Here is a 25308-nt window from a genome sequence, read left to right on the forward strand (position 1 = left end):
CAGCACCGAGGCTTAGGAACAGCTTCACTCTAATCTTTCGGCGGAATAGCTGTTACTCCCCGCGGTGCTGAAATTCAGGGTGCAGGACGAACGGAGCATGCGTACTTTGCACTGCTTCCACCCCCGCCGGCCCTCCGTCCGTCCCGTTGGCTCCGCCCCCCGTGGCCCCGACGTGCTACGTCATGGCGTGCCTCACCCCGGGCGACCCCGGAAGTGGGTCGGGGGCTTGGCCTCTGCCCGGCCTCGGAGCCGGAGCGGGAGGCGTTACCCCAGAGCGGTTGAGCAGAGCTATCTCGTCCGGCAGCGGACCCCGGGCAGGGCCCGGGCTAGGGGTCCAAGATGCTGAACGTCCCTTCCCAGTCTTTCCCGGGCCCCAGCTCGCAGCAGCGCGTCTCCTCCGGGGGGCGTAGCAAGGTAAGCGGATGACTCCGGCGGTCTCGCGCAGCAGCCCTCTCTTCCCTCCGGCGTTTCATGCTCCGGCACAGTGAGTTCTCTCCTTCCGTCCCTCCTGTCACCACATCTAGCTTTCATTCCCTCCTGCCCTTGCTGGCGATCTCTTTCAGATCCCATGCCGTTTCCAGTCCTCGAACTCTCCTAACCTCCCTTCCTCTTACCTGCTGGCCCCTTTTCTTTCCCATCCCTTTATCTCGTTCTGTCAATTCCCTTGTTCCAACTCTTCCCGCCAATTAAATTCAGATGTATGATAGGGCCAGGTTCTGTGCTTCCCATGTTGTAGGGACTCAGTATTAGCCGCCTTCCTTCAACATAACCTCCTCTTCGTTCTTTTGTTCACTTTCCGAAGGGGTTGTGAGCGATGTGAGGGGAAAGACTGGGCAGTAGCGACAGTGACCAGTGATCATTCCACCAGGGGTGGGGACTCCGAGAGCTAGAGAAGATTGGAGAATTGAGAACAAATGTCTACAAACCTCCAGCTAGGTTTACGGACACTTCTCTAAGTCACACTGCCTTTCTCTCTTCCTCTGGTACCTGATTGTTTTATCATTGCCTTTTCTACTGATATCACTTGCTGACTTTGAAGCCAACATAATACTTTTTAAAGTTTTTGTTGAACATAGCTACTGTTACCAACAGGTGGAATACAAATGTGTTTCACATTTGCAGAATTTGGTAAAATTGTCTCCTGTGTTCATTGCAACATGAATGTTGTTTGTTCCTGTTGTTTGTTTCTCATTCAATAAACACTTCTTCGTGTTCTGTTTTCAAGACTTCCTACTCCTTTTTCATTTCTGAACTCTTGAGTCTCAGAATTGACATCATTTGGGAACTTCAGCAACTTTCTTTTCTTCACGTGGACCTCGAATTTGACTCTAGGTCAGAATTATGGGTTCAGAAATCTGTGGCTTTCATTAACTTTTCAGAAGTCTGTAACCTCAACTATAATAATAATATAGCTGAGGTTTATTCAGAGCTTACTGATGGCCTGAGTACTTTACCTGTGTTAACTTGTTTAATCTTTCCAATGATTCTATGAAGTGGGTGCTTTTGTTATCTCCATTTCACAGGAAAGGAAACTGGTTAAGAAATGCTGCCTTGGACCCTGCAGGCTTGATGTGATGTGACTGTGACTTTTCATTTATTGCTCCATATATTGTCCAGTCACGTGTCCTCTCCTTCTTGGTGTTTGAGTTGTTTCTCTCCTTAAGCTAAGTGCTTGGCTTAATAGTAGAGCCTTTCCAAAGAAAGCATCTCTGAATTAGAGTATGAGAGTTTCTGCCCTTGTGCATTAAAACTACCAGCCATGTTCTCAGTGTCATTTAAAGGAGAAAACTTAGAGACAAAGGGAAAAGGTTTCACAGCTGATGATGGCAAAGGTGAGTCTTTTGGGTCCAAAAAGAGAACAAAATAAGATTATTGTGCAATTCAAGAGAAAACTCTGACTTTTTTCCCCTTTTGTTTGAAATTGTTGCTGCACCAAACTTGAGTTTGCTTTCCCGGCATGCAGCAATGCCAATCTCCTGATACTGGGTTGTGGTGGAGGAAAGTACAGCATTTATTTGCAGGGCACCAAGGAAGGAGAATGGGCACTAATGCTGAAGACACCTGAACTCCCCAGTGGCTTTCAGGCAAGGATTTTTAAAGGCAACATTTGGGGTGAGGGTCCCAGGGAGCATGATTAGCTTGTGGACATTTTTCTGTTTGGATGGTGGTGTGGTAACATGGTGATATTTTAGAAATCTCAATCCTCAACCTCTTGTTCCAACCAGGCTGGGGCCTTTGTGTTTGTGGTTAGCAGTTTCTATCCCTTGGGGTCCTGGTTGCTGTAAAACAACTCAATATGCATCATGTTGTTATCTGTATCACTTCAGGAGGGACTAGGAGTCCTGTGACTATTATTCAGGCTATTAGTACTTTTCTTGCTTAACTACTTTTCCTTGGCTTCTGCATTTTCTCACTTCTGTAGTCATTAGTTGTTTGATTCTGCTCTTTGGAATTTGGAGGAAGCCTAGGAAACTGAAGCTTTTTCTACAAACAAGAAGCAGAGACATGGAGGGGCCTGTACCCAGGAGGGTCCCACAGGGTCCTGCTCAAGTTCAAAATAAGCTAATCTTGAATATCTTAGAACCTGTGTCAGGATTGTATGAAATGTGTAAAGATTTAGAAAATAGAACTTATTTGGGGAGGTTTGGATATCATAATTGTTAGAAGCATGGACTTTTGAGTGAGAAAGACCCATGTTTTTTCCAGCTCCACCATTTGACCTCTTTGAGTCTCTGTATCCTCAGGTGTAAATGGGAATAATGGTACCTATTTTATAGGGTTGTTCATAGGATTAAATGAGATAATGTTTCTCTTAGCACAGTCTTGGTATATGGTAAGGATTCACTAGATGTTACTAGCCCTTAGGCTTTTTTTCAAACCCCATGAATTGTTGTGGGATTGTTGGTTAAAAAAGCCCTTAGCGCAGTGCTGGTGCAGAGTATGCACTCAGTATGATAGCTATTATTATTTCTATGAATGCTAGTAAATATTTATTGAGAACCTACCATGTGCTGGAGATGTGATCTCTGTTGGGGAGGGGGAAATTTCTACTTTTATCCATCCCTTTTGAACTTTTGTGGTTGGACTAATAATAGAATTGATACAAGACAGATTATCAGGAGAAAAAGAAATAAACTTAATTCACGGGCACAGAGGTCTTGTAGAAATGGGACTTAATGTTGAGTCTAAGCTCGTGCTTGTACTGCTCGCCACACAACAGGCCAGTAATCGAGAGACGAGTTGTTGGGACAAGGAATAATGACTGTATTTGGAAAGCTGGCAAACCAAGAAGATGGTGGGATCATGTCCCCAAAGGAACCTTCTTGCCAGAGTTAGAATTTAGGCTCCTTTTATACTAAAAGGGGAGGGGGTAAAGTCAAACATTTCCTGGTTCCTATCAGCCTCTGGAGGGGATGTGTTAACTGCAGTCATTCACAGGTGGGCCTGGTCAGGGTGTGTCCTGTGAGCTAAACAAAGGTGTTTTAGCTTAGTGCTCGTTACCTGGGAAGTATGGTTCCCAGAGATGGGCATTATGTATAATTTAAGCTTATAGGCAATATCTCTTTAGTGATTAACTTGTAAAAGATTTTTCCCTATTACACTAAGAAGTGGCCAAAGCAGGCAACTTTTATACTTTTTAGACAAACAATAAATTTGAGGGGAACTGATAGGACAAAGAAACTTAGGTTTGGGTACTGAGGAATTTAAGCAAAGTTTGGGCTTGGGTAGTAAATTAGTAAAGAAGTAACAAGGTTTGTTGATAGGCTTCTTGGCCCTGAATTTCCTCTCTCTGGTGAGAAGGATATCTTTCTACCTCCCAGTACAGGGAAGGCACCTTTCACATGGGAGACTTATTTACTGCTTTCAGGGAGTTGGAGAGGGCCAAGTATTCCTCTTGTATGGCCTGCCCTGGGCCCCAACATCTCTGTTTTCAAAGAGTTTAGTCCAGTAGGCTTCACAGACTAGTAAAGGGGCAGTTATAAATGCCATAAGGACTAAAACAGTCTGTTATGACCACAAAAGAGTTGGGGTCAGAGAAGGCTCCTGGAGGAAGTAATGTCTGTGGGGGAAGTGGGGAATCGGTTTCCATTTACCTAAACCATAGAATGGGAAGGGGCAAAACTTGAGGTAAACTCTGAGCAGATTATGAAGGGCCTACTACACCACTCTAGGGAATTTAGAGACATTATCACAAGGAATATGGGAGCCACTGAAAGAGGGAGGGCCCTAGATTAGATCTGCATTTCTAGATTACTTTTAACTATGCTGCAGGTGATGGGATGGTGAAACAGAAGTGATTTTGGTTTGGGATGGGAAAGATCATATGTATTCTGACTCTTTACTTCATTTATGAAGACCAGGAGACCTAGACAGTTTTAGTATTGGTAAGAATGGGATGATGTGGATTGGTAAGAAGAAATATGAAATTGTGAAGACACCCCAGACCTATTAACTTGGTTGTTTTGGGGCAATTGAATGTCTAAAATAGAAGTGATTCCGGAAAGTGAGGTGTATAAGTGTCTTAGTCCTTTCGGGCTGCTATAGCAGAATACCACAGGTGGCTTATAAACTACAGAAACGTATTTCTCACACTTCTGGAGACTGGGAAGTCCAAGATCAATGCGCTGGCCAATTCTGTGTCTTCTGAGAGCCTGATTTCCTGGTTTGTAGACAGCTTTTTAGTGTCCATACTTGGCAGTAGGGGTGAGGGAGCTCTCTAAGGCCTGTTTTATAAGGGCACTAATTCCAGCGACCTCATCACCTACCAAAGGCCCCACTTCCTAATACCATCACATTGAAGATTAGGATTTTAACCTAATTTTGGGAGGACACAAACATTCATTCTATAGCAGTAAACTTCCTTGAATGTGACTGCTTTTAAAATTAAACAGGTATCAGGTACTGTGTTACAAACTAGTTATACAGGTTGGAAGTCTTGAAACATTTCCATTAGGGTGTCTTAACTGATTAAAATACTAATTAAACCTTCTATCTAAAAGCTTTGAAAAGGTATTTTGCAAAACAGACAAACCCACAAAATCCCAAACATCCTGTTATTAAACCCGCTTGGTAGGAGTAGGCAGTTTTATGCAAAGGGCCAGATTATGGATTTTTTAGGCTTTGAGGGCGTCATAAGGATTCAGTTTCTTCACCACCACCACCATCACCACATGTGGAAATTACTCTTAGCTCCAGGGCTGTACAGAAATGGGCACAGGCCAGTTTGCCAACCCCTTACTTAGAGTGTGACAGTTTTATTTTTTTCCATTATTTGATAACCTTTGTTTCTCAGTGGACTTTTAGAAAACATATTACTATCTCGTGTGATTTCTTATATTCTGTGTATGTTGAGGATCTGGAAAATCAACTTTAGCCAGTTGTTTTTATTTACTTCTGTCAAATTTCCTTTGATTTTTAAGGCAAAGAAATTTTGGTCCAAATTGGTAAGCGGCTAGAACCTATTAGTGATAGATCCAGGACCAAAACTTGTTTTCTGACTCCGGGTTCAGTACTGTCCTTGTCATATGATACTGTTAGGATGGATATTTGTGTGCCAGGATTTCTAAGCCCTACCTCATGGCCCAGGTATTTTATATAGTATTCCATTTATAATTCTATTACAACCTCCTAAATCTGTAAGAAGATTTTTAGAATTGTTAGGTTCAAATTTTCTTATCTTTTTGAGTAGGAATCAGTAATGAAGTGGCCTGAAGACCAGCTGCAGAAGGGAGAAGGGAAAGCAGCCGATTTGAGGAAGGCACATTGAATTCTTCCCTTTTCCTTTTTGAGGTGCCTCTGAAACAGGGCAGAAGTCTCATGGATTGGATTCGACTGACCAAAAGTGGAAAGGACCTAACAGGATTAAAAGGCAGGTTAATTGAAGTAACTGAAGACGAACTTAAAAAACACAACAAAAAAGATGATTGTTGGATATGCATAAGAGGTAGGTGGTATTTATTATGTACTGCAAAACTTTTGGGCTCAGCTTTCCGGTTGCAATACTATACAACCCCTTGGTCCTGTTATTTGGTGATTTGATTTACAGTTAGATAATAAAAATATGCCTTACACTGGACAATAAATTCTCTAATTCTGAATTTGGACGGTATTTCTTCCCTAAGTCACTGTTCACAGCATCTGTGTACTGTATTCCCTTTGAAACAAAACAAGTGTTTGCCAGGCAATTTAATACCCAAGTAATAAAATTATTCAGTAACACCTAGTTTATGTGGGATAACGTTCCATCTTTGTGTCTTGTAACAGAATTCCGTAGGAAAAGATATTTCTCAGAATCTAAAGTAAATCAGAAAGCCCACATTAAAGCCAAATCTTTAGTTCTCATTTGTAGCATTTTTTATTACTTGATCCATGTTTGTTAGCAATATGAGTTACCTGATTTTTCTGGCCTACAGCAAATTAGAAGCCCCAAACTAAAAAAGGATAGATGTGAGAGAGTGAGCAGAGAAATAGGACGGTAGTTGATGGAAGTAGGTCTCATGGTGTCCTACAGCCTGGCATCTGGGAGGGAAGGAAAAACAATAAAGGGCTTGCTGCTGTACCCTGGGTCTCCGTAGCGATGTCCATGAGTCATCCAGACAGGGTTCAGTATGTCCACTGTTCTCTTTAAAAAAAGAAAGGAAATGTGTCAGTTATTGCTATTACCGCAATTGTAATTTTTTCATTGTGTAATTTTGGTTTGTTGTCAGTTATCCTGATGACACTGTCACCTGTATGAGAGCAGGGACCCTGTCAGTCACCTGCTCTGTGCTCAGTGCCTGCACATAGAGGTCATCAGTGTGTGTTTGTTGAACTGATGCAACACTTATTTTTAGGAAATTTGGTTACTTGAAGAGATGTGTGGTTGTCACAGTAGACCAGTGATAGGGTCAATGGAAAGACACCAACAGCACTGTTAGTTTGCTAGGGATGCCCAAACAGAAGTCAACAAGTGGGGTGGCTTAAACAACAGAAATTTATCATCTCACAGTTTTGCAGGCTAAACTTTGAGATCAGGGTACCTTCTTTGGGCTTGAAGAAGAGTCTTTTCCATGCCTCTCACCTCTCTTCTGGTGGTTTGCTGGCAGACTTTGAAGTTGCTTGGCTTGCGGTAGCGTCACCCTGATCTCCGACTTCATCTTTATGTGGCATTCTTCTTGTGTGCTTGTGTGTGTCCAAATTTGCTGTTTTTATAAGGACACAGGTCACATAGGAGGAGGGGCCTGCCGTACTCTAATATGACCTCATCTAGTTACATCTGCATTGACGCTGTGTCCACATACCGTCATGTTCTGAAGTATTGCAAGTTAGGACTTCACCGTATGAATTTGGGGTTCACAATTCAATCCATAAAAGATATAACTAGAGTGTGGAATGCTTTTCAGTGGCAGAGGGTATGGAATCTTCCAGCAGGGGATGACATAGATTGTTCTGAGACAGAAGAACACATGCCCAACTTTTCCAAGATCCTCAGGGAAATAAAATGTGGATAGACCAGTAACTTGGAAAGAGGATTCTGCCAGACACAAAAAAGCTCCTTTTGCTGTTTTATAGGGTTTTTAATACCCACCTTGCCTTCTCTCCATGCTGCATACCTGTTCACTAGGTGCAAGTAACTGGTACAAAATGACACCCCCCCCCCCCCCCCCGACTCTGCCCGAGTGTCTTCTGCTGGCCTGGGTGAAGTGGAGGTCAGTTTCACACGAGCTGGTCCAGGCTACAGGCATGTCTGAGCTGTTTCTGCAATAGGAAGCCACTTTTTCAGAAAACTCTTATGTGAACCCTTCACATCCTAGTGCTATTAGATAAATGAGTCACAATAAATGAGTTATAATACAGTCACACTTTATTATTCATTTGATGTATTGATGGGGATCAGGGATGTTTGAAAAGTGATACACGTTGCTTCCAGTTACACATCTCCTGTAAGGGTTTGAATGGATGACACTCTTCCAGTAAGATTGTTCATTTAAGGATAAATTCTTTTAAAAAGGTTTCTGTTAGAGAATGTATTCTACCCTATTAATAATTAGGCTTTTCCCCCCTGACTGCAAAGAAAGATGTGCCTGATTTTTTGGGTTTTTTTCCCCCTTTTGGCAGAGTTTGGTTTTTATTTTTAAAATTTTTTTACGCTCTTTATTGGAATATAATTGCTTTACACCGTTGTGTCAGTTTTTGCTGTACAACAAAGTGAATCAGCTGTATTTACACATATATCCGCATATCCCCTCCCTCCTGCGACTCTCTCCCGCCCTCCCTATCCCACCCCTCTAAGTTTGGCTTTTAATTTTAATAAAGAAGCACTTGATTTAGGCCCTGCCCTGGGACCCTCCACTCTAGCAGGAGAGGATAAGTGACTGTTAGACAAGTCTGAGTGAAGGGCCCTATGAGGGTTTTAAAGAAAGTGATGTCAGATTGCAGGGAGGGAGACCTGTGGGTTAGGAAAATCAGAGATGCTTTTGTGATAGAGATAAGCCTTGAAACAGTGGACAGGACTTCAACCGGAAGTGAGGGGAAGTGCACACAAGCGGAGGCAAATGCCAAACCAAGGGTCTAGATGCAGAAAAACTGGAGGTATGTTCTGGAGCTTAGGCCTCCTGTTGGAGAATTATAAGAAAAAAAGACTATAAAGGCATGTTAGGGCAGATTGTGGAGGACCTTGAAATCCAAGCTGAGAAATGTGTTCTTAATTTTGATGGCATTGTGAACTGTTGGAGGTGTTTGAATGTGGGAACAGTGTGATCAGAGAAGGCCTTGGAAAGATGGATCTGGTGGTGGGTGTAGTGAATTGAAATGGGACTAGGAAAGCATTTAGCTCTTACGGGAGTTTAGGTGGTAATAGGTGAACCAGGATGTTGACAAACGCAGCAAGGTAGCAGGAATGTGAGACAGACAGATTACTGGTAATTTCTAATACAATCTTTGTGAAAGTAGAAGAAAGCGCAAGACTGAATGTAATTGTTTTTTCCTTAGCTGTTCAAATTTAAAATATTAATGATATTAATGGGAATGTATGCCCATTTAGCTTTGAAGGTCAGAGCTAATGTTTGGACCCAAGTTTTAATCAAAGCTATTCCACGGGGGAGCATGGTATCATGGTGTAATGTTTTTTCTCTCTTTTTTTAAAAGTATTGAATTCATTTTCTAACAATTGCCCCAATTTTAGATCAGTTCAAATTTCAGCTTGATCAGGCCAAGAGAGACAATGTCTCTTTAGAAAGTATACACTTTGGTATGGGTTTTGATAGCTAATAGTTGGGGGACCCTTTTTTTTGAGTACATGGCAGTTCTGCTTCATATTGAGGTGTGCTGAATCTAGTCATGTTCCTAAAAATGATGGTGTAAAAAGAGCACTTGGCTGGCAGTTGACTGTAAAATGTGGGCATTGGTCTGGAATGATCTCAAAGGCAGTTATATGGAGTTTCTAATTTGTTCACTTAATTCTCACATTTCTCTGTGATGTAATCACTATAAGGCAATAGGAGTTAATTGGGACATTGAGGGACTGGATGGGAGAGAGAGTGCTTTTTCAAAAATTTTGTTGAATTTACCATCAATTCATGCAATTGTTGTTTTCTCCTTTATTGCTCTCTCTCTCTCTCAAGAACTAAAGGTGATTTACAAATATGTGACGCTTTGAACATGAACATTTAGGAGTGTGAATAAACATCTACATCACTCATCTGTGAGAGTGCTGTAGAGCCTAGACCAGACCTTGTTTTCCCTGTAGTATATTTTACTGTCGTGTATAATCAGTGTGGGGAATGCTATATTAAGTCATGAAATGATCTTTTGGCAGCATTTTAATCTTAGAGTGAGGAGAACTGTAGCCTGATACTCAGTAACAGTCAATTTAAATAAATGATATTTCTAAAAAGTTGATTACAGTAAATATACTGACTGTTCTGCTGTTAAAAAGCTTAGTGAATTAAGTTCCCCAAGTGGGATTTAATGGATTTCATTAATAACTTAGAAATGAACATACTGTGATTTCTCCTAATGCTGATTGTCATATGCTAGTAAATTGAAGAGGCCTGCTTGAGACCATTGTAAAAGTGACTTTTAATGGGTTTATATTTTTCATGTTTCAGTAACTAAAAATCTTGGCAGACTGATTCCAAGAAATGGTGTTTTTCCATTACCATTTCCTAGATGTCTAGGTTCATTTACAGTCAACTTTAAAAAAATTTACTCCTATGACAGTAGTGTAAATTTTTGTGAGTACACCAGTCCTCATTATTCCTGGGTTTCAAATTTGCCTCCTCGCTCAAACTTATCTGTAGCCCTCAAATCAGCACTCACAGTGCTTTCACAGTTATTTGCAGATATGCACAATGCAGTGAAAAATTGGTGTTGCACGCATTCCTAGGCAAGGTTATTAAACAAGACAATGCTCTGCCTTCTTGTTTCAGCTCTCTTACAGTAAGAAATGTTTCACCATTTATTTAGTGTGACAGTTTTCACATCTTGTGCTTTTCGTTGGTGATTTCACTGTATATAGTGCCCCCCACCCTCCCAAGGGAGAGTGCTGAAGTGCTGTCCCATTACATAAAGTAATGTGCTTTATGAAGAAAATATCTGTTAGATAAGCTTTGTTCAGGCATGAGTTATAGTGCTGTTGGCTGTTCAGGAATCTACAGTATGTATTGAATAAGTTGTCTTTAAGCAGAAACACACATTAAACAAGGTTCTGTTTTGGTTGGTTGACCAAAAAAATGTGACCAGAGGCTTGTAGGAACCCCTCCTTGTATTAATATTTTTCCCTAGGAGCAATGGTTCAGTGTTGGCTAGTTCAGTGTTGGAAGTGAGTCTGTAGAACGCAACTGCCTAGAATAGTGAGAATTGACTGTAGTTCTTTAGGTTACCTTTTATTTATACTACAGTAATAATAAAGTAAAATAAGTTTTCTACTTTTTAGGTTAGATTCAAACCCACCAAGAATAGAGCTGATTTTTTTCAACACCAGTTTCTTTTCTCCAGGTTTCCTTAACTCCCTGCATCAATGCTATTTTGAGAAACTGTCGTATTTCTGTCTCTAGCTGCAAAACCATTTCTATCTGAAAATTTTCTTCTACGAGCAGTTTTTCAAGTTTGGAAGTAATGTTTTAATAAAAAATAGAAGGTATTATCACGGTAATATAGAGTGCCTGTAAACAATCTTGTATTGTTACTCCAGGTAGCTCAGCTATTCTGTTTGTTGCCCACTTTGTGTACCAGCCTCCTCACTTGCTTCTTAACAGTTTGCAGACTCTTGAACAACTCCCTTCTGCTGTCACTTACTTGTTTAGGAAATACAAACCAACATTTTTTACAGGTCTGTTTTCCCTTATTCATCCATTACTAATCTAATCCATAAGTTCTCAGGTTGCCTATTATACACCATTAATGCAGGTAATCTAGTCTTTGTTGATTTTATTCTGTCCTACTGACATATGAGACCATTCACTTTCTTTTACTTTTACTCTGTCTTTATCTCCTTCACTGTTATTCAATCTCTTCTTTCTTTTTTTTTGACTCTTCCTCTCTCTCTACCTCCCTTCCATTCACTAAAAATCCACTAGAGGGGAAAAACTGGTGTTCTCAGGGGCCTCATCTAACCCTTGGGTGTTTTGTTTGATTGACACAGTGTTTTACAGACTTCAGCCAACATTTAGAAATTTTCTTTGTAAGAAAGTTTTTGATTACAAATTCAATTTTAAAGAATTCCTAGGGCAATTCAAATTTTCTCTTTTTCTTGTGCCCGCCTTTATGTTATGTTTCTCAGTGTATTTGTTAATTTCATCTCCTTTATTGACCATATTGGCATAAACATTCCCTTACTACCTCTTTAATGTCTTTAGGTTCTATAGTGATAGACCCTCTTTCATTCCTAATACTGATAATTTTGTTTGTTTTTTTCTTAATCAGTCTTACTAGAAGTTTATCAGTGTTAACTTTTGGTTTTGATTTTCTCTGTTCCTTGTCCATTTTCTGTTCGTTGATTTCTACTCTTGTTACTGGGGAGGTGACTTAATTTTTCTTCAACGTTGGCATCGATATCTTTGTGGCAATCATTTGCGTGCAATAACTCTTGTTATAGTCTTAGTTAATGTCTGAATTACCTTTTAGCAGCAAACTCAGTGTTGGGATTTTTATCCCGATTTACATTTTAGCTGTTGCCATTATCTTTTTACCAGAGGTTTTTGCTCACTTGAACGTATTATCCAGTCACATAATTCTCAGATTTTTAATTAAAATCACATAGATAGCTCAGTATTCTTTATAAGAAGTGTTTACTGTTTTTAAACATCTTAGCAGGTTGATGATGTGTGAGATCTGTGCTATGTGCTAAGTGTTTACTTTTCCCAACAAACCTATGAAGTAGGTATTCTGCTTCACAGATGAGGGCATGGAAGCTTAGCGAATCCTCATTTTCCAAATGATGAAACTGCAGCTGAGAAAGTATATTAGTGGAGACTCATGGATGTAAGTCATAGAAACTCCAGCCTAACCTGGTTTAAGCAAGAGGCAAAAATCAACAAAAAATTACAGGTGGAGCTGAGTTGAGGTAAGGATTGATACAGGGGCTCAGGTGGTGTCCTCAGCATCTGCTTTCACCCTTATCTTTTAGTTTCCCTTCTGGGCTTGCTCCATTTTAGGACTAACTCTTCATAGGAGCAAGATGACCGCAGCAACTTTAACCTAGGTTATTTTTAGGTTCTATTCCTTTTATCTAATAGCCAAAAGAAAAGTCTTGGAATTGGCTCTGATTGGCACAATTTTGATCATGTTTTCATTGCTGGAAGAGTAGTTCTATTTAGGGGGAAGTGGTGTACTTAATCACTTAAACCTACGTCACAAGTTCATCCTGTAGCCTAGAGAGAGGCCAGACTGAAGAGTGGATGGTGGGTAGGGAAAACATTAATGCCTACTACAGAGAGTGGAGTAACTTGCCAAAGCTATAGCTGATGAAAGTAGAGCCACTAGTTTAACTTCGGCAACCTGATTCTAAGCTGTTATGCTTAAACTACAGGGTACTGCCTCCTGTTTTATCATATTCAACTCTAGATTGAATCCTGGCTTAGCTTTTGTGCATAACTCACTTTGAGTGCCATTCGTGAATTAATTCATTATGAAATTACAATGGAGTGCCTATTACTTGTAGCTCTTCTCTTGTGCTAAATAACATTGCTAATTAACAGTCAAACAGGATAGCCTTCCGAGACAATTTTTATTTTTAGTAATTTAATGAAGTATACCTTTTGCTTTTTTGTGTGACTTTGTGTATGATTGTCATTTATAAAAAATAGAGACTATAGATTTTAACTTTCTCTTTCTCTATATTGGTTCACTCGTATAACCAATATTTCTTGGGGTGTACTATGTGTCATGCACTGTACCAGGTTCTGGGGAGTGACATGGAAATTTAAAACAGAGCTGACCCCTGCTCTTTGGAATTTACAATCTGGTGGGAACACAAAGTGTTAAGCCTGAAGAGTATTGTGAAAGAGATGTCTGCTGTGCTGAGAGTGAAGATTGCAAAAGACTGAGCAGAGATGAAAGATAAATGGGCGTTAACCAGGCAGAGAGGAAGGCGAACAATATTACAGGTTCCGGAAAAAGCATGTGTGAAGTCTTGATGGTGTGATTGTGTGAGAGAAAGAGCCTAAGAGCACACACATAGCTGTTCATTGTGAATGTGAGGAACTTCAAGTTAGTGACACCTGTATTCTTTCTTCTCTGTCTCTTGTGCTGGAAAGTCAAAGACATCATTCTTTTGAAGGCACAGTCTTTTCTAAGACTTGACCCTTTATGTGCTATTACCAATCCTCTCCAGCCTCCTCTGTGATCTCAGGTAGTTCTTTATCCTACATTGTTTAGACAGCCTCAGCTTATTCCTTTCTTTCTTCCAACAGCTTCTTCCTTTCAGTCTCCTGAGCTTTATCTGGTCCTCTTGGACTTTGCTTCTTCCCCTGGGCTTTCTTCCTCAGTATTTGATGTAGGACCTCTGTTAGAACATCTATAACATTTGGGAGCCACCTCTTCTATTTCTGTCTTTTTATTTAAATTGAGTTTCAGGGTATTAATATACAGATTCTCTTCCTACCCCTAGTATCTAGTACAGGGCTTATGGTTAGTGTTCAGTAAATATCCTTTCAGTCATGTGTAGGACTTTAAACTGCATTATGGTAGGGATATTTTAATGATTTCACAAAATAGTAACCAGTTGAGGGACTTTTATTTTGCTGTTTCCAGAACATTGGCTCTTGGAGTTAGGGAATATATCAGTTTCTTAATCAAAAATTTTGTTATTTCTGGACAGTTTTCTGATTTATACTCATGGACAGTTATTCGTTTTTGAGTCTCATAGAATGTGAGCTGCAGCCTGATAGGGATCACGTGTTCTCTTTCCTTTGTACAGCTTTGTATTTCCATTTGCAGGCTTTGCACGCTGTGGGGGTTAAGTAAATATCGGCGATTTCTTTAGGGCCATTTTTTGTCATTAATATTTTCAGTTAAACCTTTTATTTTGAAGAAGTTTCAAACTTATAAAAAAGTTGCAAAAGTGATGCATTGCTCTAAGCGTTTATGATATACATTTTTACCTTATCACAGTCTACCTTCAAATAATGTTATACCATTTTACATATAGTGTAAGAATATACTTCCGTTTCCTTCTCCTGTCTCGTGCTATTATTGTTATTCGTTCTACATATGCTGTAAATCCTGCAATATGTTACTGTTTTTGCTTTAGAGAGTCATTTATCTTTTAAAGAGATTAAGAAAATGAAAACAAAAATTACCCACATTTTTGTCATTTTTAGTGCTTGGTATTTCTTTGTGATAATCCAGATTTCCCTTAAAGAACTGACTTTCACACTTCTTGTAGTGCAGGTTTGCTACAATGAATTCTCAGCTTTTGTTCATCTGAAAACATCTTTATTTTGCCTTCATTTTGGGGATATGTTATTATTGGGTATAAAATTCTAGGTTGATGATTTATTTTCCCCAGCCCTTTAAAAATGTCACTCCATTTTCTAGTTTGCATAGATGAGAACTCTGTTGTCATTCTTAGCTGTTTTCCTATAGAATGTAAGTTTTCTTTCTTCTCTGACTTCCTTTAAGATTTTACTTTGTTTTTCAGCAGTTTGACTATGATACGGTTTTCCTTTTATTTTTTCTGTTTGGGGTTCTCTAGATTAATTTTGGGAAGTTTTGGGCCATTATCTCTTCAAATACTTTTACTCCTTCCTCTCTTCTTTTGGGATTCCAGTTCCATATACATTAGACTGGATTGTCTCACAGCTCTTTAGATGCACCATTCTATTTTTTCACTCATCTTTTTCTTTGTGCTTCAGTTCGATCATTTCTGTTGACTTTTCTTCAAGTTTACTTATTCTTTCCTCTATTGTGTCCAGTCTGCTGATTAACCCATCAGAGGAATTCTTCATTCTGATATTGTATGTTTCATTTTCATTATTTTCATTAGACTTCTGTTGATAGCTTTCATCTCTGTGCTGAAATTTCCCATTTATTATTACCCTTATTTTCTACTAGATCTTTTAATGTATTAATTAGAGTTATTTTAATGTCTCTGTCTGATAAGTTCCAATATTTGCACCATCTCTAAGTGTGGTTATATTGCTGTTTTTCTCTTTTGACAGTGGGTTTTATCATTTTGAAAAATGTGTCTTAAAATTTTTTAATTGTTATATATTGAATATAGATGAACGGTAGAATCTGAGATATTTACACTCAGAAATGTATACTTTTTCTGGCTATTAGGTTGAGTCAGTCTAGTTAGTAGTTGAACAGGGTTTGAGGTGGTTGTTATTGTTACCACTTGTGTACCACTGACTTCAGATTCCTCCAACAGTGGGTTACTGCTACCTTGTATTTGATGTGGGGCCTTTAGTGTTGGAGGATTTTTTCATTGTTCCTAGTCTACTGTTCTTAGCTGACAGCTTGTCCTATATACTTGTGTATGGTGTCTCACCGTGCTCCTGCCCCTCTCCCAGTGGCAGGCGGCTCTTACTTGTTATTTGATGTAAGACTTGTGGTGGTAGAAGGGGTTTTGCAGTTTTCCTGTTTCAGCCTCAGTCTTAGGCAAGTCCCGTTATCTGAGCCCCAAAGGCTGAGCTTTCTCGGTGATTCTGTCACTTCCCCACTGCCTCTTCCTCAGTGCAGGGTTTAGAATGCAGGCAGATTTCTTGCCCGTGGCAGCTGAGCTTTGCCCTATATTGTAGGGGAGGAGGAGGAGGAGGACAGGGCAGAGGGCATGGGGTGTGAGCAATCTCCCGGCCTGTCTTCCAGTGCCTGAAGACGTCTCTTTCGTATCAGCGTAGAGTCTGGGCTGAGTGGCCTCTCTGGCCCTCCTCTAGTGTTTAGCATACATTTTGTCAGTGCAGAGTGAAGGAGGATGTGTCTCCTACTCTTGCCAATAGCGGCTAACCTTTGCCTGATTTCGGTGCAGGGACTCAGGGGTGGGAGGCTTTACTATCCTTCCCAGCAACAGACTGCTTTTGCCACGTGTCAAGGTTGATCTGCGACCTAGGTGAATTTCTTGCTCCTTCCCCAGCAGTAGCTGATCACCACCTTGTGCTCCTGCAGGCTCACAGTATAGATGGCCTTTTCTTGGTACTCCTCCTCTACCCTCAAGTCTTAGAGCAGATAGTACACACCTGGAGCATCTGTGGGCCTTTCTCATGTCTGCCCTGCCCACAGTGTTTCTCTTGAGCGTCTCATGATATGCAAGATTGTGCAAAAAGAATTGAGTGGGTGCAGAATCCCCTTGTGTCTGAGGCTCTCAGTGTTCTAAATTGTCACTAGTGTACACCTGGCCCTAAAAGAGGTTGTAAAAAATTTCAGTTGTTTTATAGCAGCATATCTTTTTGCTGTGCTCTGTCAAAGGTGAAATGGTTCATGTGTCCCATTTCCTCAAAGGGGCTTGTCACTGTGGTATTTAGATATTTGGTTGCCTTACCATCTCACCTTATTGATGAGCTCAAAATCTTATGGTTTTTACGGGTTATCTGGCTTGTTCTTTTTGCAGAGGGTGGGAGAAGTTTTTTGTTGTGGCTTTCTACTTCTTAAGTTCATCATTATATCTTAATTAATCTTGGCAGCTGCCTTGTTTTGGAAAATAGGAAATAACCCAAAGCATAAGGACGTATTTGGCTTTTTTTTTTCCAGGTAACTAATAGCAAGGCAGTTCAGTGCTGGTAGCTGGCATTGGTAGCCCTAATGCATAGGCAGACAGAGGGAAATGATCCCATGGAATAGGAAAGAGGAGAGTGAGGTAGGAAAATCAATCTTTAAGAGAGAGGGTACCTTGTTTAATATTGATGTAAGTTGTAAATACAGTTTAAGAATAGTAATGTGGCTATTGCTAATAACGTTTTGGTCATTATTGTTTCCAGAAGTTTGTGGACTTTTTTCAAAATACTCAGAGTGTGACTGCTCAGACTGGTGGTTAATTTTTAATGCTTTTACTGGTCAGTTTCCGTTTAGTTAAATGTCAGGGCGCTTTTTCCTAATACTAATAATGTCACATAAGATGACCTCCTTTGATAATTATGGCCAGTCGACCTTCTGAAGTGCTTGGAGGCCTTTATAACATTCCATTTAAATTTTCCTGGGCAAACTGTGGCATTCAGACCAGATTCTTTTAGCTCTTTTGTTAATTGGACTGGCCATCCTTGAAGTTGGTTGGTGCAGTATGAAGCTCTAAGTTATATCCAGGACAGTTGCTACTTGGTTCTAATTTCTCTGAAGTAGCGCTAGTCTCATTTCTAGTCTTTTTTTTTTTTTTCCCTCTTGAAAACTGTGCACCAGAGCTTGACAATTTAATAAGTACTTAAGATACTCTTGATTTTAGAGGCTTTTGTCAAATGTTCTGCCCCTTCATGGTGAGCATGGTGACACAGAAAGCTGAATGGAAGTTCCATGTGTATGGGCAGAACATTTTTTATGAATTGATTGGGGGCAGTGGCAGGGATCCCCACTACATGTAAGTCTTTTCTTTTAGGCTGCAGTCTTCCAGTCATCTGCAAATAAATGTTCTGCTGCAGTGGGTGGTAGGAGGCGGATCTTAATGTTTTGACGTGTAGACTTTTACTTCTTATTTTTAGTTCAAGCCCCTCCTCCACTCACTGTGCTGTTTCTCTGAGTGTAATGTCTCTCCGGTTCATTGTCTCTAGAGAGTAAACCTCCATTTCTTGTGGGTTGGGGAAGGGGCTTATTATTTGGTTGTGTGAGATGCGGAGGGGATTTAAGCGTCATACTGCTGTTTATATTGAATTTAGACCCTCCGGTGCCCTCACTTTCACAACTACCTGCAGTCTCTGATTACTGCACCTTTTGTGGGTCCTGTTGCACATATATTGGCTTTTTTATAGGTTCCCCTCCAATTTACACATAGGCCTTATTTCACCTGTCTTTACTCTGCTAAGTAAATTGCTGCTTGTCATTTGGCTCTCAGTCTTCCAAAACTTTATTGCTGTCATCTCCTCTTCTGATTTCTGTGTCTCTGTGGTTTTATGTCTTATTTATTCTTTGTAGACGTTAGAAAGATTTCAGGAGTGTGAGAGACAAATTAATGCTTTTCATCCTAAGATACTGTATTATCCAACACCTTGCAAGCCTACATTCTATTTATTATATTATTCTTAAATACCAGGGCCACATTTACTTTAAATCATTATAAAATCCATTTATCTTCTATTCATTTCTTTTCCATTTGTCTCCATTGAAATTAGCAAGGTAATTGGCTAGTTTTCTAAAATAATATGTAATATGTAGAGTTCTGTTTTTGGTTATAGCTGATTAACTCCTTTTGGAGTAACACTACAGCCAGTACCAACTGTAAACTGAGGACAACATATTAAAAAAAAACAGCTGTCTAAAACCACTGGTGAATACCAAAGGCAGACAGAAACTGGAGGGTAAGGGTCATCTATATTTAGAAGAAGGAACTGTCACTGGGTGAATTGCCATTTCTTATGGCATTTAACTTGAGGTCATGCAAGTTGGTACTGTGAAGGGTAGCTAAAGCTCCCAGTCTTGGCATGAGGAACTAGATGACAGAATTTGGGGCATTTGTACTAACTGACAAATGACGAAGAAAATCTAGAAAAAGAGATCCGGAGAGGGATATAAAACTCTCTAAATCTTGCATATGGACAAACTCTGGGTCACCTAACTAAGGCTAAGAGGATTGAACAGAGGTTTTAGTTTTCATTCCCTCAAAGGGAAACTAGAGTTTGGAGTTTGAGGCCAGTCAAGTTAATTGCCTATGAAAACAATCAGTACTCTTTGGAGGAATGTAACAGAATCCACAGTTTCTACAACATATTATTTATAATGGCCAGAATTTCTAGGCATGCTCAAGAGAGAAGGCAACTGTTAGAGATTGACCCTGAGATGATCCAGATGTTGAATTTAGTTCACAAGGATTTTAAAGCACCTAGTACAGCAATAGTCAAGGAAGTAGAGGAATATAGATATATAATGAAGGAACAAATATGAAATCGCATCACTGTTCATAATGAATGAACAAATAGGAGACTGTTAAAAATGGGAATGTAGAACTGAGAAATACAATATATGAAATAAAACATTTTACGAAATGGGCTTAATAGCAGATTGGACCTAACAAAAGGAAGTTTAGTGAACTTGCAGATAGGTTAATAGAAATTATCCAGTCTGTAGAACAGAGAGGAAAATGACCTGAAGTAAAATGAATGGAGGCCCAGGGACCTCTGGGATAAAATAAAAATGTCTAATATATGTTTATTTGGAATTCCAGAAAGAGAGGAATGGGAGAGTGAAACAGAAAAATATTTGAAGAGATATTGGCCAAAACTTTTCCAAATTTGGTGAAAGACATAAAATTGTCAGTTCAAAAGCTTAGCAAATCCACACATGATCAATACAAAGAAAATCACATAGGGGCACATTATATTCAGACTGCCGAAAGCCAAAGATAAAGAGAAAATCTTGGAAACAGCCAGATGAAAAACACCTGGACGCTATAAAAAAGACTGCTAAAGAGAAAAAAAATTACACCATCAACTCTGAATTCTATATCATTAAAGATACTTTAAGGATGCAGATGAAATAAGTACTTTTTTGGGTAAACAAAAATTACTAATTTAGTATCAGCAGACCTATGCTATAAGGAGCTCTAAAGGAAATTCATCAGGTTAAAGGGTAATGATACCAGATGGAAACTCAGGTCTTTAGAAAATAGTAAATGTATGAGGAAAGAGATAGGATTACTTTTTTATTCCTCTTATCTTTTAAAATTAAAATACGTGACTTTTTAAAGCAACAACTAAAACATTGTAATGTGGGGTTACTACATAAAGGATCAGGGATGGAGGGGTAGTAAACAGTTCTTATATTACATGTGAAGGGGTGCAGCATTAACTGAAGTAAACTGGTTAAACTTAGGGATATATTTTGTAATCCCGAGAACGGTCACTTAAAATGTAATGCAGAGAGGTATACTAAAAAACCAATAGATAAAATAAAATTCTAAAAAAGAAAATTGGTTAGCCCAGAAGAAGTCAGGGAAAGACGAAAAGAGACACAAACAGAAGACTTGGAGGGGGGAAAAAAAAAGAAAACTTGGGGCTGGGGAGGGAGACTAATAAGATGGTAGCTCTAAATTCAATCATATCAGTAATTAAAGTGTAATTGGACTAGTTATTCTAATTGATAGATAGAGATTTTCTGTGAGTATGTGTATCAAGACCTAAGTACATGATCTCTGTGCGAGATGCACTTTAAATATAAAGATACAGGTTGAAAGTGAATGTGTAGGAAGAAGTACACTATCTAAACAGTAAATATAGGGAATTCCCTGGTGGTCCAGTGGTTAGGACTTGGCGCGTTCACTGCTGTGGGCCCAGATTCAGTCCCTGATCAGGGAACTAAAAGCCTACAAACTGCGTGGCACGGCCAACAAAACAAAACAAAACACAACAAAACAACAGTGAGTATAATAAGATAGGACTATATTAATATCAGATAAAAACTATTACCAGACAAAGACCAAGAATCTTACTAGAGATAAAGACCCTTTACAGTGTTGAAAGGGTCATTAGGAAGACTGTTTATGCCCGATAACAAAGCTTCAAAATACATGAAGCAAACATTAATAGAATTGAAAGAAAATTCAAATCCATAACCATTGTTGCATATTTTAACACCCCCGTCTCAGCAGTTGTTAGAACTAGGTAAACGTCAGAAATAAAATAATGAAAATAATGTGCAGTTTCTTTACTGAGCACAAGATGGCAAAGTAGTCCCAGTACTTGCAAAAATGGATCTGTGCATTCGAGTACAGTGAAATATGCCACGATTTTACCATGTGAACACAGCTTTTTCCTTCATTTGTTTTAGAGCCAACAAAATGAACAGTGGTGGTTAGTGAAATAAATAGGAATCCTACAGTATAGTAGCATAATACTTTGTACACACGTGATAGACATTAAGTAAATTTTTGTTGAATGAATGTAACATGGGGGCTTTTCAGTTACATTTGTGTTTGAATTTTCAAACAAAAATTATTTTAAAAGCTAATTATAAAAATACCACTTTTACTTATAGCAGTAGTTCTCAAACTTTTTGCTTTTAAGATCCCTTTACTCCTTTGAGCATTATTGACGACCCCTAAGAGGTTTTGTTTATGATGGTCCTATCTATTGATGTCTACCCGTCAGAAATTAAAATTGAGAAATTGAAAGGATTTTAAAATTTAATTTAAAAATAAAAATAAATTCACTATATGTTATAAATAATAATATTTTCATGAAAAATAACTATATTTTCCAAAACAAAACATAGTGAGAAAGTGGCATTGTTTTACGTGTTGGCAAATATCTTTCATGTGTGGCTTAATAGATGACAACTGTATTCTCATATCCCCTTCTGTGTTTAATCTTACACACTTGTGAAAGAATGAGATTTTTAAAAAGGTACTATGAAAAAGTTTTGGCCTTAAACCACCGAAAGAGTCTTGAGCTCTGCAGGAGCTCCTGGACCATACTTTGAAACTCTGACTTACAAAGTAGAACAACAACCAGCAATAAAAAGTGAAAATTTGTTAATTAGTGGGTATGTGGCCTGAACTATGTGATGCAGTTCCCTCCTTACTGGTGGGCTGTTAGGGTTCACATATATGGTTACCTAACCTGAAAAATTGTGGGAGCCTCACCTGGGAGATAGATTCGTAGATACAAAATGTCCACTTAAGTCTTACATTGTGCTGTGTCATGCAGAGCTGGGAGTTGAGAATAGTTTGGAGCATGCTGCAATCCATTTCTGAGCTCAGTTATCTGAAATATGAGGTGTGATTCAGGTTCTGTAGGTGGCAGAAGGCTTTTCCTCTCTAAGGGGAGTTGAAGTAGTGACTAAAAATAGAGCTCTCTGGAATTAGAACCTTCACACTTTGCTGCAGAGAATGGAAAACAGTGTCTGGCAGTTCCTCAAAAGGTTAAACATATCGATAGATTGCTATATGACCCAGGAAATTCACTCCTAGGTATATACTCAAGAGAAATACAAGTATATGCCCATGCAAAGACATGCACAAATTCATGTTTGTAGCAGCATTATTCATAATAGCTGAAAAGTGGAAACAACCTGAATGTCCCTGAACTGATGGATGGATAAGTAAAATGTGGTCCATCCATGTATGGAATATTATTCAGCTGTAAAAAGGAATGAAGTACTGATACATGCAACACCATGGAGGAACCTTGAAAATAGAATACTGAGTGACAGAAGGCAAACACAAAAGACCACGCATTGTGTGATTCTATTTATGTGAAATGCCCAAAATAGGTAAGTCTGAAGACACAGAAAGTACCTTTGTGGTTACCTGGGTCTGGGGAGGATGGGAGGAATGCTGCCTGAAGAATGTTTCTGCATGTTGTTAAATTGTAATATCTGTTCTGTGGTCCATGGCCCCTATATAGGGATTCATAATTCTTTGCGATATCAATGTGAAAAACTCAACTCCCCTTTAAAGAACTAATGAGTTTGTTTGTTGTTTCCTTTTAATACCTCTTAAGATCAGATAATGAGACTACTGTAACTAGTATCCCTTTTGGCCTAGCTGCTGGGAAGTTCAGGAGCACACGGGTAGTGACATTGTTAGCTAGGTGAGGCAGTGGGTGTATTTTCTTTTACACGTTTTGGTGTGGGTTTTTAAAATTTGTACACACAACCTTACACAAACTTAAAGTTAATGTGTTGTTACCCATTGTCTTTATCAGTAGCAGTTGGGGTTTAAATTACAGCAAGTATAAATATATGTGAAAAACCAGAGGCAGCTTTTGCCAAGATGGAAGAGTTCCTTGCGTGTAAAATGGCAACATTAGTTTTAGGTTATACCTGAAATGATCCTGATCCTTGAACTAAGCTCCTAAACAAGCAGTTTTAAACTAGACATTGGTACTGTTCAAGCAGATGCTGGATGATCCTATATGCTGTGTGTAGATGCTGTCTATACATCCTGTAGGGGTGAATCCTATACTGGATAAGAGATCAGACTTAAAAATTGCCTGAAGAATTCTCTGTTTTAAGACTCTGTCATTCTGTGATTGAATTGGTAATTTTGAAGTGGCTAACTTTTATTCAAAGAACTTATTGGAGAACTCAGAGTTTCAGACATATAACAGAAATAAGATAATTTAGTTGAAAGTATTAGAACAGGTACTACCAGTACATTGCCGAAAGAGCTCAGTGTAGCTGTTGTTCTGTGTGCTTTCAATTTGCACTGCAGCTCTGCTAGGGTGAATTAGCTATAAAATGTGCCTCTGCATATTGCTAGGGCATGGTAAAATGTTATATCGGTATTTAAACCCTAGAGTATATGTTTCTAATAGGACTGCTGTATTTTAGTTTTAGCAACTTGCTCCTCTACCTCTTTTCTTCCCCCTAGTTTCATTGAGATATAATTGACCTATAACATTGTATAAGTTTATGGTATATAACATCATGATTTGGTATATGTATATATTGTGAAATTAAGTTGCTTTTCTTCACAGTACTCAGTCCTTTTCTTGTATGTACTCCTGGTTAGAGTTAAAAAAACAAAATACAAAAAATAAAATATAAGCACAAAGGAGAGGATAGATAGGTAGGTAGATAGGTATGCTCCCTAGTCCCCTTCTACCACTGGAAGTCATCCACGTAAATGATCTAAAAGCAGCAGTTGGGCTGTGACCAGAGGATCTTGGTCTCAGCCCACTTTTGCACCATTCAGGATTGTTTCATGAATCCTTTCCTGCCCATTTTTGTTCTTAATGTCATTATTAACATTTAGGTTTTGCAGAATTTATTAATAGCTTAGCATCAAATTGAGATTATATCTGTGGGTCCATAAATACTATTTGTTTATATTTAATGGGCAATCAATTGTGCAAATCTGCCAAACCTGAGCAGTTAGAGCTTTGAGAAGTTAATTGTATCATTGCAAAATTTGGAAAGTTGCTAAATTAGTTGCTAAAAATCAGGTGGTGAGAACTCATAGGAGGCTAGAAACTGTCCAAAAACCGTGTGTAATGCAAATAGAATACAGTAAAGCATGACGGAAAAGCATAAAGGTAGGTTCTTTGCGATTGTTTTCTTCATCCACAATCAGAGGTGCACGTTTTAGTTGTTAGGAAACGTTTTTGAAAAGGCAAAAAGGAAGGAGATAAGAGGAAGGAAGAAAAAGAGGGAAGAGCGAGCCTCTGGACCAGAGGAAACGCACCTGTTGCATCTTGGGGCTGGGTTTAAAGTCTCACATTTAGCAAATTACTAACATTGCCAAGTGTGGTTGGATCTAACATTTCTTGGGCTGAGACACTAACAGTCTTAATTCCTTATAGTGAGGGATTTTATAGGCGTTCCTCATTTTGTCTATTTGAAGAGGATGGGGAATTCCTCAGGGCCAGAGTGATCCTGGTCCATCAGGAAGGAGGGTGAGATCATGAGAGGACAGGGGTGGATCTAAAGGATTGGGAGGCAGCAGAGAACGCCTCTGGGATGTGTCAGGATTTCTCTGGTGATCAGGGATAGTTGTTAAGCTGCCTGGTCATCTTCCTGCTGGTGGCTGAAATACATGGGATTCCCTCACAGAAGGTTAGATGATCATGTGATTTTATGTTCCTGAGAAACTCTAGAACTCGAGTCAAGGTTTGGTTGCAGAGAAGGTTTGGAATTCTTTTGTTTGGAACGCATTCTCCATCTTTAAAAGCCTATCGGGAGTAATTCTGATCCTAATCATTGCTTTAAACATTTGTGGTTTGTGGATTTTGGAGCATCAAACAATAGCAA

The 25308-nt window shown here is 39.2% G+C and overlaps 1 protein-coding gene across 2 annotated transcripts in view; it reads left to right on the plus strand.

Moving 5' to 3' along the window:
• The first annotated feature begins 201 nt into the window (after nucleotides 1-201).
• LOC130855523 (cytochrome b5 reductase 4) overlaps nucleotides 202-25308 on the plus strand; it is an 81215-nt gene continuing 56108 nt past the window's right edge. For both annotated transcript variants that reach the window (XR_009054329.1, XM_057739253.1), the window contains exons 1-2: nucleotides 202-414; nucleotides 5791-5944. Coding sequence is in view for 1 of the 2 variants with exons in the window: in XM_057739253.1 (XP_057595236.1) it covers nucleotides 340-414; nucleotides 5791-5944 (229 nt within the window). In the remaining variant the exon portion in view is untranslated. The remainder of the gene's footprint in view (nucleotides 415-5790; nucleotides 5945-25308) is intronic.

Source organism: Hippopotamus amphibius, chromosome 6 (assembly GCF_030028045.1).
Source record: "Hippopotamus amphibius kiboko isolate mHipAmp2 chromosome 6, mHipAmp2.hap2, whole genome shotgun sequence".
In the NCBI taxonomy this organism is placed as follows: domain Eukaryota; kingdom Metazoa; phylum Chordata; class Mammalia; order Artiodactyla; family Hippopotamidae; genus Hippopotamus; species Hippopotamus amphibius.